At 47.6% G+C, this 13,035-nt stretch overlaps 1 protein-coding gene across 1 annotated transcript; it reads left to right on the top strand.

Moving 5' to 3' along the window:
* On the top strand, nucleotides 1-11,175 carry DNAJC18 (DnaJ heat shock protein family (Hsp40) member C18). Its single transcript, XM_014310439.2, has 5 exons — nucleotides 1-235; nucleotides 2,919-3,031; nucleotides 4,809-4,918; nucleotides 6,591-6,763; nucleotides 10,256-11,175. Exons 2-5 carry the CDS (start codon nucleotides 2,930-2,932, stop codon nucleotides 10,378-10,380), a joined length of 510 nt encoding a protein of 169 aa, XP_014165914.1. The 5' UTR covers nucleotides 1-235; nucleotides 2,919-2,929; the 3' UTR covers nucleotides 10,381-11,175.
* Nucleotides 11,176-13,035: the final 1,860 nt, after the last annotated feature.

Raw genomic sequence — 13,035 nt, 5'->3', positions numbered from 1 at the left:
AAAAGTGTGAGCTCTGGCAATGTAACACTGGTTTTAATTCCCTCTCCAGCAATAGGCAATGCTTTTGCAGTTCTGAGCAACCCTGAGAAACGGCTCCGCTACGATGAACTCGGGAGTGACCACGAGCACGTCAGCTCTGGCCAGGCCAGGCACTACAATTACTACACAGAGTTCGAAGCAGACATCACACCAGAAGAAATATTCAATGTGTTTTTTGGTGGGCACTTCCCTACAGGTCAGTACCTGGCTGCAGTGGCTTCAAAGGGCAGTGGACTGACTAACCCTGAGGGAACAGCTGGGGCTGGGGCTGGGCCAGGGCAGGGCCAGGCTGGATTTTGGGAGAAGTTTCTCCCCCCAGAGGGGGCCGGGCACTGCCCAGGCTCCCCAGGAATGGGCACAGCCCTGAGGCTGCCAGAGCTCCAGGAGCCTTTGGACACCAGGGATGCACAGGGGGGATTGCTGGTGGGTCTGGGCAGGGCCAGGGGCTGGATGATCCTTGTGGATCCATTCCAATTCAGCATATTCCATGATTCTGTAAACCAGGAGGAAGTTCAGCTTCCCTTGGGACTGCTCAGGGAGTTGGTGACACATCTGAAAAGAGCAGAAACCTTTTCACATTGGATTTCTGCCTCTCTTTTATTCCCTCCATCATCTGAAGCCAGTAATGGTATGGGAGGTTACACAGGGTGTGAATGAGAAGGGATCAGAGTTGTTTTCCATGATGGTTGGACTCAGTGACCTCAGAGGTCTTTTCCAACCTGAACAGTTCCATGCCTGGGTTGTACTTGAGGCACCAGACAGCATTCCAGGCCAGCAGGGCCCAGCTCCTGGAGCTGTGCTCTCAGGGGAAGCAGGAGCTCCTGTGCCTCACAGCAGCTTGTGCTGTGATAGAATCACAGCCTGGGAGCTCAGCAAGTGCTGCCTGCCAGGAAAGGAGCCAGGGGCTGTGCAGGATCAGTGACACAGCCATGGGAGCTGCACCTGGAGTAGCTCTGTGCATGTCTCAGCCCAGCCTTGGTGTAGGAAAAATAGAAAGATCCTGCAAGATCAGTGGGTTAAAAGGAAATCTGAAGGTTGTGAGGACTTCAAGGGCCTTCCTGGCAGCATCTAAGGAGTTGCTTTAGCCCTCCTGGGAACTTTTCACCTCCAAGGTGTTATAAAAAGTGAGGTACACACCAGTTACTACAGGCTGAAGACACACAGACGAGTAGTTACTTACTAAAGCTTGCTGTGAGTGGTGCATCTTGCAGCTAAGGGGACCTCAGATCCCAGACTTGCACCAGTGGATATGCAAAGCCAACCCCAGCATGGTGTAATTCCAGCTGGAGTCTGCAAGTTTTCCATCTCTGACTGTGCAAGGAATTGCACCTGGATGTGCCCTGTGTGGGACATCACCCTCGTGGAATGGGCCTGGCGGGGGACAGGGATGCTTGGAGTTGAGGACAGGAAATTGGGGAGCTGTGGGAGAAATTTGGGTGTGAGGCATGGCAGGTTTATCAGGGAGACTGGCATGAAGGAGAAAATGGGAATTTTTAGCAAAGCAGCAAAGAGTAAGAAGATAAAAATATAATTTTGTAGTAGTGGGTGTTGGTAGTAAACAAGAGTTTCCTCACTGGGCTTTTGAGGGCAGGTCTGTGGCTTTATTTTTACTGAGCAGTTTTCCTCTATGGATATTCCATGGAAAAATAGTTAAATTTAAAATGTTATATGTGATAAAACTCAAAGGAGACTCCACTTGGCAGAGTGTTGCAGTTGTAATGAAGAGAGGCTACAAGTTCCTCACATAAAAAATAAATGCACATGGAACAAAAGAAACTGCTGCCAGAAATCCTTGGAGAAACTTAAAATTTGGGAAAACTTTTTTTTTCTAGGCACCCCTATAAAAACCACATTCTTCTTTTCCCACATTGGCTGCTTCTTTTCCCAGCTTGATAAAATCCTGTCTGAGCAATGTTAAAGGATGGAAATAAACTTTCTTTTTTCCCAAAGAAACTTTCCTCCTTGGAGCTGGCCTGGCTTGGCTCACTGTTGGAGCTCTGACTGCACACATGCCTGGAGCTTGGAAAATCTTTGAACAAGCAGTGGAACAGAGGTTTTGACACAATAGCAGAGGTCACCTTTGCCCAGGTTTCTTGCAGAATTCTCTGGAAAACTCAAAAAAGGACAGGATAAGAGCATAAAATAATGCGACATCTTTCCCAGGGCTTAAAAATAGCTTTGCATTTCTGTTGTGATGATAAGCCACAGATTTCAATTCTCTAACACAAAGATATTCTGAATTTCAAAAGAGGAGAGCACAGCTATTATTAAGATATTCATATGGTGATAAAATCAGATCCTGACTTCAAATTGAAGCAGCAAATGCAATTCTTCCCTCATTTTAGATTTCTTAAAAATAAATCAACCACATTCTGTGTGCAAGAAAGAAAATCCTGAATGGTTCTACTTTTTTACTCTTTTAAAAATCTCTTTATTATAAAATAATTAAGTGAAATTATTAATGGCTTGAAGGCAGAGGAATTAGAAATGAGGGTAGAAGACCACATTCAGTAATTATGGGAGACCATAATTCACAGCCTGAGCCTGGTGAAGCAAATTCATTTTCCTGCCACAGCCTTGCAAGTGAATGTGACATGAACAGCATTAAAATATGAGATACAATCATACAAATCAGAACATGTTTCTGCAGCTTGATTCAAATTAAGATGGATTGGAACACACTACAATTTCTCTGATAGGCTTTTTGGAATAACATTTTGGTGGTGTTTAATTCTGAGATGGTTTGTGCTTTTTACACTGAGATCTCGCAGCTGTAATTCAGGCTGTGGAGTATAAGCCTGGAGAATTCAGTAGAAGCTGAGGAATCCAGGGGTAGCAGCAGCTGGGTGAGACATGAGTCTGTGCTGGTTTCTTTGCAGGGAATATCCACATGTTCTCCAATGTAGCCAGAGATGCTCACTACTACCCACGGAGGCACCGGGCCGAGAGGGCGTGGACACAGGAGCCAGAGGAGGAGGAGCACAGGCCACAGGTAGCCAGGAGCAGAGATCTCCTCAGCTTAAATAATTAAACAGCTCAGCAGGGTGAGGGATCCTCTTCCAAAGCCAGGACAAACCCTGCCATGCTGGAGTGCTCAGAGTTCATCCTCAAGGGCTGCAGCCACAGTGGATGTTTTCTTTGTCACTGGGTTGGCTTTTATGAAGCACTGCTGTAAAGATCCATTGTATTTACAGCATCTCAGGCCCTCCAGTTTCTGTCACTGAGGTTTTGCTGCTGCTTGCTTTTTGCAAGCTCCAGTGCTTGGTAATCCAGCAACAAGTCCAGATGGATACTGATGATGGATGTGGAAACAGTGGCTTGTCGTCAAGGTGTATTTAATCCTTCAGTAAGTGAGCACCCAGGGGCTGCCCAGGCCTCTTCCAGCTGGGGATAGGATGGGCCTGGGACACATTTCTGCCTACAGAGACTTCCAGATGAGACACAAGGTGTCCTTTGTTGTCAGTGCACATACACACCTGCCACCTGCCTTGGCAAGATCTTCCTCTGGAGACAGTCTGTTAACCTCCAGGGATCATTCTCCAAGGAAGATGAGTTTTGCCTTGTGAGTCTCAGCCTCAGAAAAAAACCCTGGTACAGCTGACAGACAGCTAAGCTGTGGGAAGTGAATCCAGCCCCTCATTTCAGGGAAGGCACTGAGGGGCTGGAATGTGTCCAGGGAATGGAACAGAACTGGGAAGGGGCTGGAGCCCCAGGAGAGGCTGAGGGAGCTGGGAAGGGGCTCAGCCTGGAGCAAAGGAGGCTCAGGGGGCCCTTGTGGCTCTGCACAGCTCCTGCCAGGAGGGCACAGCCGGGGGGGTCGGGCTCTGCTCCAGGGAACAGGGACAGGAGCAGAGGGAACGGCCTCAGGCTGGGCCAGGGCAGGCTCAGGGTGGGCACAGCAGGCATTTCCCCATGGAAAGGGGGCTCAGGGATTGGGAGGGGCTGCCCAGGGGGGTTTGGAGTGCCCATCCCTGGAGGTGTCCAAGGAAGGGCTGGAGGTGGCACTGAGTGCTCTGGGCTGGGGACAAGGAGGGGATCAGGCACAGCTTGGACTCCATGTTCTGGGACAGCTTTTCCAACCTCACTGATCCTGGGATCCTGTGAATCCCATCTACTGCTGCATCAGGAATGCTTGTTGCTATCCCAGGCCAGAGGGCAAAGCCTAAAGAGCTTATATTTTTCTCTGCATAAGAAAAAGCATTTTAGAAGCCAGTTTAGAAAGAAATGAAAGAGCAAAAGGAAGCGTCAGTGTTTTTTCTTTGATAGTGTCTCCACTCTTTTGTTTTGCCAAATGAATCCAGTCAAAAGCCCCAGTGCTTGCATCCTGTCTGAAGTTACACTGCATGGGAGCTCTTAACCCTTTACTGCTCAGGCATTAAATGCAGGGCTTGGGCAGAGGCTGAGATCTTTACAATGGGGAGCAAATTCAGAGGCTGCAGGAAAGCTGTAGGCACACAGGAATTGCAGGGTGTTCCTGCGGGCTGGATTGGACACTGACAGCTACAGGAGTGCTGTGGGCACTGTGAAGGAAGGGGCAGAGGAAAAGATCATGGAAAGAAAATTGTGTTCAAGAGTGTTCTGACATTATTAATAAAGGGTATTGATAAATTACAGTGTCTCCCCTCTCAAAATCCCAAAGTATTTCCTCTTTTTTCCTCAAAGTTTACATGTAACACGTTGTTGATCTGTGATTGATAGCCTGACTTCTGTGAACAGATGCCTTTTTCCATCTCTGTATTTTCTTGACTGTTAATCCTTGTACTTTTCAGAATTCATACTCTGCATTTATCCAGTTGATGCCAGTTTTCATCATCATCATAGTGTCAGTTATAACCCAGCTGATGGCCACCAACCCACCCTACAGCTTATTCTACAAATCGTAAGTCCTTTAAAACCACATTTTTCTGCTGCTGCTGTTTGCAGGATGGAGGCTGATGGAAGTTGGGTTTGATAACAAAATGCACATTTATGTTCTGCTCTTTATAGAAAATGTTACCAGTTTGCAAATAAGGAAATACCACCAGCCTGCACTGGTGAGTTCTGAGCACTGTGAAGTTACCTGTGGGGAGCTTCAGTGCATGGGGTGCTGAACTGTGAGGGTCAGAAACCTTCCTCAGCTGGTGTGGAATGGTTTTGCACAGTGATAGTGCATGAGGAGTGTGGGTGTGGATCAGCCTCTCATCTGACCAGCCCCCAGGATCTGTGGATCACCCCTGAGGTTCCTCTGGAAAGCAGCTAAAAAATAAAACCTGTGGTTTGCAGTATAAATCCAAATCTTTTCTGGAGCATGAATTCCACTAGAAGCCCCACAACTCATTAAAGCCTTGAAATGCCCTGGTTTAACCTCTCCAGAGAAGCAGGGCCCTGGGGGCTGGTGGGCTCTGGGAGCAGCAGGACCCCACCAGAGCTGCTGTCCTGGGAGCTTGTGGGGCAGAGGAAAAGCCACATGCTGCTCTCAGCTTCCAGGGCTGGAGGAGGGAAAGGGCTGACCTGGGCTGGCCCTTACTGAGAGAGGGGTGGGATTGGCAGGGTTGGGGCAGCCAGCAGAGTGCTCCAAGTAGTCCCCTTGTTCCCTTCTGGGAGTAAAACTGCTCAGGTCCAGCCTTCCCCTCTCTCCTGTGCCAGAGCAGCCCAGCACCCCTCATTGTTTTACCACACGATGTCAGTGTGAGGCCCTCAGAAAAGAGCAGGAGCGTGGATGTTTTTAGGGTGGCTTTTTTTTCCCAGGGAGTGTTTTTGCTATCTGCCAGTCCCATGTGAAACCTCCCACGCTGCCCCCACAGCAGCTGAGCTGCTTTTCTTCACCACCTCCCGTTCTCCTGGTGATGGGAGATAGTCAGGCCTGAGCCTGGTTCACAGTTAGGCTGTTTATCTAAATCATGGTCTTAAAACACTGAACAGCCTAAAAACCAAAAGAAACTGGGGACACCTCTCAGGCACAGGGAGGAGAAGGAAAAGAGGAGTCCAGGAGAAAGGGGCAAACAGGATTCTTTTGAGTGTAACCTTTGTATTTTGGCTGCCTGCCTCTCTCTGTGGGCAGTGATTTGAGCAGAGGCCTTGGGTATCTGCTCAAATAAGGAAATTCACTCCAGGAGTGTGGTTTAACCCAGTGACTGTGTCAGAGGGGCTGATTCTTCCTACAGGGTATTTTCCAGCCTGTTCCATGCCTCACTTTGCTTACTTATGATTATAAAACCCTGAAGAAAAGTGTAACTAGAATCCCCCCTGCTAAGTTTTATTTCTACTGTAGGATCCAAAAAAATGGGAAAATCCAGATCCAACTGCATTGTTCCCTAAGTTTTTATACATTCTGGGATATTTTCCTATGGTTGTAGCAGGAGGGTGGATTCTGTTTGTACTGCACAGCTTGCTGTCCCTGAGATTGTAATTTCCTGACTGGATGGTTGAGGGAGCCATAATCCTGCAGAAATGAACTGTACAAATATTGCTGTAAATATTTTCCTCTGGAAATGCTAATATGGATAAATAGCTCTTGATTTTTTGAGGTCTGAACTGCTGAAACATGTGATTTCTCCCTGCTGCTCACACAGGTCCATAGGCCACGTTGTGAGCAGGGAAACAGAGAACTTGCAGGTGCCTTACTATGTTGATAAAAACTTTGAAAAGAATTATCAAGGAGCAGAACTTCAAGAGCTTGAGAAAACAGTTGAGAAGGATTACATAGACTATATTCAGACCAGCTGCTGGAAGGAGAAACAGCAAAGTAAGTTATTTCTGTCCCAAGGGTGTTTCAGGGGCTGGGGGGTGGCTGTGCTTCACAAAGCTTTGCTGGTTTTAGCCTCAGTTTCCAATCCCTGTAACATCTCAGTCTTGCACTGGTTTAAAGTGCCTCACATCTGCTCTTAACACTGAATTTGCTATTCTTGAGATCTGTCAAAATCCATTTTAAGTGATTCTGAAAGATGAGTGGAAAGTAGACTTCACCATTTGAGACACTTTTTTCCGCTCAGGTTTTATGCTTGAATAACCCTTAGTGATGGTTTAAACATACAACCCACCACATTCATCTAGCCCTGACAGACTGCTAGGCTGCAAAAATCTTGAGACATCACCTATTCCATGTTTCCTTTGCTGGAGCAGAATCAGTTTTGCTTTGACTGTCTCCACAAGAAGTTTCTATAACTTTTTCCTTAAAATTTCTCCAAGAGAGTCCAGAGTGTGTCCAGGTGCTCTTGGCTCCCTTGCAGTGGGCTGTGTTTCTGGTATCAGTTTTCAGAGCATGCTTCCGTGGTTTGGGTGTTATTTGCATTTTCTATCTTTAGCTGAGTTGAAGATCGTGTTTTTCACCATTTTCAAGTCTTTCAAAAACAAGAATTGAATGCAGAAAGGAAGAAAACAGATGTGAGCATTCAAAATTGTTATTCTCACTCAGCCCTGAGTGGATCAGTGGCAAAATAAGGGCATGTTAGCCCCATATTTTATTGCCTGTTAATTGCTAATGATCTGGTTTGTTGAAGAGACAACAAATTCCTGCTGTAAGAAGTAATAAATCAAATCCCAAGGAGTAGCTTAGGCTGGGATATTGTGACTGGTTTTATTCACTGATTTTATTCACCTAAAGAGCTCATCACCTTCAAATGAGTCAACACCGAGTAGTGCTGTGTGTAAAGGAAGCTGGGACAGGTTGTGTGAGTGTTCAGTAGCAGCAGACAAGCTGCTTTCACACCCTGGTGGGGGCTTTTAATTGCTCTGTGCAGAGCAGTCCTCAGCACTCTGCTAAAAGGTGCCTTTGCACTTGTTTTCAGTTTCTTTACCAATTTATCTAAAGAAGACTCATATATTCCTAAAGGAAAGGTAACAGTAGTGTTGCTGACTCCAGGCTCTTTACAGGTGTTTGATGGGAAGGCTTGTTTTGGCTTATTTTACGTAAAAGTTACCAATCCTGCTTTTAAAGAGAAATTAAAAGATGTAGGTTCTAAAGTGAAAAAGGAAAAGAACATATATTATAAGACCATAAAAGCCCTGAAGTTTTTGGTGTGTTTGATTTGTGAGCTTTGATTGTCTGTGGCTGGCAGGAGCAGCCTCCAGGGATAATGTGGATGTTCATACTCATAAATGTACGCTTGCTAAAGGGGAAAGTTTCTTTCCTACAGAAAAATCCCTTTAATTGACCTCGTGCAGCTGAGAGTCACCACATTGTCTCTTCCACAGAGAGCTGGAGCTGAGGAGAGCCCAGCCCCAAAGAGGGGACAGGGTTTGTGAGTCTGAGGGAGCCCAGGAGCCAGAGAGGGGAGATGATCCAGCCTGGAATGCCAAGTGCCTGCCAAGCCGTGCTCCTCCAGAGCTTTGTGCACTCAGGGGCTGTGTTAGTCACCAGCTGCAAATACATTCACAGCAGCCCCAGTTAGCACAGCCTGAGGCCACTGCTGTCATTGAAAACTCACCGTTTTCACAGTGCTTCCCAGCCTGGCCATAGCTGAGACTGGGCTGACCTTAGGACAGTCATGTATGTAAAAATAAACTCTGAATACAGGATGGAGTGCTGGGGGAAAGTTCTGCAGATGCTGAGGCAGTTCTTAGTCAGCTGTTGCTGCACAGTGTTGGTCCCTTAATCCTTGCTGAAGTGTTGGAATTGGTGTGATGAGCTTCTTGTCATTTGAATGCCTATTTATAGTACATTTGTTGTGTTTACTGAGGGCACGTTTCCCTTGAGCACCAGCAAAACAGACAGAGATGAGTAGTTCAGGAGCAGCTTGGGTTTTAAAGTCCTTGATTTTAACACTTGAAGAACATTACCTGGTGTCCAACAACCTTAAGGAAAACATTTAAAATTATGGATTGGTTGTACATTGTTCAGCCAGGCAGTTTTACAGTGCTGCAGCAGACTCTCAGCAGAGCAGTGTGTGAAAGTTGGGTGTGCTGTGGGTTTGGGTCTTCTGAAATCTGGGGCACAGTTGGGTTCAAAAAGCACGTGCCAGGTTTTACAGGAGATGGTTCAGCTGGGATGGCTCAGTTGTAAAGTGAGGCTGCAGAGAGCTTGGGGTCACAAAGAGGCAACTGAAAACCAAGTCACAGAATCATGGAATGGTTTGGGTTGGAAGGGGCCTTAAAGCTCATCCAGTTCCACCCCTTGCCATGAGCAGGGACACTTCCCACTGTCCCAGGCTGCTCCAAGCCCCATCCAGCCTGGCCTTGGGCTCTGCCAGGGATCCAGGGGCAGCCACAGCTGCTCTGAGCACCCTGTGCCAGGGCCTGCCTGCCCTCCCAGGGAGGAATTTCTTCTGTATATCCAATGGAAAAATAGTTGGAATTCAATATTTTAGAGTCTCCTTGAAGAAAAAGCTTAAGAAGAGCCACTCTGTGACAGATTGAAACCCACAAGGAGCAAATGTGATGGAATGAACGCTGTCAAAAGTGCAGGGAATCATTTTCCTCAAAAGTGCAGGGAATCATTTTCCTCAATTGGATAAGTGTAAACTGAGATTCTCCACTGCACAACTCCAGGGACTCTGGGCTCAGGGACAATTACCTGAGCCTGGTTTTTACTGGAGGCTTGACAAGGCTGTGCCCAGCACTGCTTGAGTGGCATTTTGGTTATAAACCTGTAAATGGATTCCTGCTCTAAAATGAGCTGCTCCTGCCTGTCAGTTTGTGAAGCTTTTCAGTGAGTGGGAGGAGGGTTAAATGGCTTTAAATTTCAGTGGGACAGGGACAGAGGACGTAGGGCATGAAAGGATCTATTGAAGTTCTTTCCACTCTGAATAATTTTGTAAAATGAGGGGCTTGTAAGGTGTATAAAAGCTCTTTGAAAAATGGAGTGTCATCAGGTAGCCTGTGCTTACGGAGATGTTGACCTTTTCAGAAGTAAATTACTGCTGTTCTCCTCGGTGCATCTAATCCTGCAGCCAAATTATTCTGCAGGGAAAAACCTATATTGAGACGTCCTCAGCTAATCAGCAAAAGCAACTTCTCTGAATTACTGGGCGGAAATAATTTAAACAATGGGATTATTTCAGTTTTATGTGGCTTTTGAGAAGAAGGGGAACAAAATGCAAAGTACATTTGAGATTGTTAATGAAAGGGCAGGGAGGCCTTTCAGACGAGTCCCTTGGGTAGCTGTTCACCTCCCTGGCTTCAATACCCACCAAAATTAAAATTTAAAAGTGCCACAAGAATAACAAAGCACTTAAAAACAGTTCTTTAAAGGAGGCTCAGGACTTCATCCTAATCCTTTTTTTTGTTTTTCATCTTTCAGAGTCTGATTTGTCCAATTTGGCCAAGCTCTACAGAGATGAGCGGTTAAAACAGAAAGCGGAGTCCCTGAAACTTGAGCACTGTGAGAAGCTCTCCAGTCTGATTGGGATGCACAAAGGGGGCTGACCAGGACGCACACCTTCCATACTTTTATTTATTGCTGGTTTAACTTATGTTTTTATTTTCCTCCGTGTGAAAAGGAAGGAGTCTGTTGTAAAGAGTGTGAATAGTGGAGTCCTTCTGCAGGCAGTGCAGAGAGGGGCTGGCACAAGCTGCAAGGCTGCTGTTTGCTGTAATATATCCTGTACATTAGATTTGGGTCCAAGGACCAGTGGCACTTTGTAAATTCATTCCCCAGGACATGCTCTGAGCTCAGACCCCAGCTGCCTGGGTGGTTTGTCTGCCATCCAGGCTGTGTGTGCTTCCCAGGAGAGCAGGCTCCCCTCTGCTTCCCGTGTTTCCTATGGATCTGCAGCTCCCTGGATCCCCAGACAGCGCCGTGCTCTGGCTGCCACCTCCCCCTGTCCCTCCTGGCTGTGCCACAGAGCCGGGGTGGTTCCAGAGCAGGAGGGACAGTAGGAGGGACAGTCCCTGCCTGAGGGCAGCCCCTGAGCACATTCCCAGCTCTCCGTGCTGCTCCAAGGGAGGGCTGTGCCCGTCCTGACACCAGCATGGGAGTCTGGGAATTGCACCCATTCCAGTGTCTGCCAGACTGCTGGGAAAGCAGAACTGTGGTCATTCCCTCCTCTGTTTCCAGTGGCATATTTTGAAGCTGGCTATTCCATTCTGGTTTTTATCTGCACACTCCCCCAGCTCTCCCAGGATCCTGCATTTTCCAGTACAGTTCTCATGTAGCATATTTTTACTCTGTTGAGCAGCTATGAATGTTTCACTGTAAATATGATATTGCAAAGAGAAAAATCCATGTGGCAATGTCCTGCTTTTTCTTGATCCTCCTTCACACAGCCAGGCCTTGAAGGGGAGGTTGATGCTGGGTTGTCCTGGTGAGCAGCAGACCAGTGTTAGGCCAGTGTTAGAGCAGCGTTGCTCCAGGTGAGCACCATGAACCCCCTGAGGCAGTCTGGTGTGTGCCCTGCATGGAATGAGCTGCTCTTCCAGGGAATTCCTGCCCGAGGTGGGGGCTCACAGAGCAGCACTGCTCCCCTCTGACCCTGGGAGTGGGAGTCAGTGACACCTGAGCAAGGCTCGGCTGTTGCCACACGCCTGAAACTCGAGTCACACAGGATGCACAGGTGGCCTTGGCTGAAACCTAAGGAGTAACTGCTCAAAAGCTTGGGAAATGCCAGGATTAAGCCTGCCTTTAAAGCTCAGACTGTTTTTGTGCTGGGCACTGGTGCAGTGGTGTAGGAGTCCCACTGGATGGAACTGGGGATGTTGGTGCCACAGTGTGTCCCCTCCATGTCCCTGTCCCGTCCATACAGCCCTGGCAGGAAAGGAAGCTGGAAAAAACCCTTTTCTGGGTTTTCTGGGGTCTGCGTGAGGATGAGGGGCTGGTTTGAGACCTGGTGCTTCTGCACACAAGCCCTGAACATCCCAGGAGGGGAGGAGGAGAACAGTCCAGGGACAGCAGCCATGCTGTGGTTGGATGTCATCAAAAGGAAAAAAAATGACACAGTGACTCTAAATGGCATTTTTATGCCCCATTTGTAGGAAGCCTTGTAGGAATGTGGGGAAGTTGAGTTAAAATTTTGGGGCACCTGGAACAGGAAAAGCACTGGCAAAAAGGGCATTTTGAGGGGGTTGGTGTGGAACATTCTTAGTGCCAGAGTTTAAGGGCAGGAATGGGTGATGATTCCAGGTTGGTGGCTGGCACAGCAGGCAGCCTTAACGCTGGTATTTCCCACTTTTCAGCACATGAGTGTACAAAACTGAAAATAATGTTGCTTTTTATATATTAAATAGCTTGTAGAATATATTAGGAATCTAAGTGGTTGGACTTTGTTCCAGGGTTGGAATCTTCTCTACCATTCCTGTGTGACTGTAGAGGGATGCAGGTAGGGAGACCAAATCTGGCAACTTCCTGGACTCACAATGTCCTGCACGGAGCTTGAACTCCTCCACAGCGTTTTGCACTGAAACTGGATTGTACCTTTCATCCAAAGACCTCGAGTACTTGATGGAGGCCTCCTGTGGGAAGCACAATCAGCTGGGAAACGCAGGAGGGAGGTAAAAACATCCCCAAAAGCAATAAGTGTTTTGTTCCTAGCCAGGGTCAGGGAGCTGGTGCTGGTGTGTGCTGTGAGGGAGGGCGTGTGGCTTGGGACCTCTGCGGTGACAAACAGGACAAGTTGTGTTTGTTGGTGCTCCTCAGGGAAAAGGAGAATCCTCTCTGGAGCCCTGGTGTGGAAATGCATCGCTGTCCTTCTCCAAGGGGTACTTGGGGTTCTTTGTGGGGCTCTGACGGGAGGAGAGGGTGTTCCTGGGTGCACCATGCACTTCAACATGGGTTTGTGTGTGTATATATATTTATTTATTTTTAAATAACAAGTTGTGTTTGTTGGTGCTCCTCAGGGAAAAGGAGAATCCTCTCTGGAGCCCTGGTGTGGAAATGCATCGCTGTCCTTCTCCAAGGGGTACTTGGGGTTCTTTGTGGGGCTCTGACGGGAGGAGAGGGTGTTCCTGGGTGCACCATGCACTTCAACATGGGTTTGTGTGTGTATATATATTTATTTATTTTTAAATAAAGACGTGACATCGCTGTGCCTGTCCGTGTTGGTCTGAGCCTGGCGCCGGCAGGGTTTGCGGGGGATGCCGGGGCCG

Source organism: Geospiza fortis, unplaced genomic scaffold (assembly GCF_000277835.1).
Source record: "Geospiza fortis unplaced genomic scaffold, GeoFor_1.0 scaffold320, whole genome shotgun sequence".
Taxonomy (NCBI): Eukaryota; Metazoa; Chordata; class Aves; order Passeriformes; family Thraupidae; genus Geospiza; species Geospiza fortis.
This window is presented reverse-complemented; position numbering and strand designations above follow the sequence as displayed.

What these genes read in the sequence shown, in the direction of transcription:
- DNAJC18 (XM_014310439.2), top strand. Translation starts at nt 2,930, where the DNA reads ATGTTCTCCAATGTAGCCAGAGATGCTCACTACTACCCACGGAGGCAC. An exon ending in AGGAGGAGCACAGGCCACAG is followed by an intron (nt 3,032 to 4,808) that starts GTAGCCAGGAGC and finishes TGTACTTTTCAG; the next exon opens with AATTCATACTCTGCATTTAT. An exon ending in TACAGCTTATTCTACAAATC is followed by an intron (nt 4,919 to 6,590) that starts GTAAGTCCTTTA and finishes CTGCTCACACAG; the next exon opens with GTCCATAGGCCACGTTGTGA.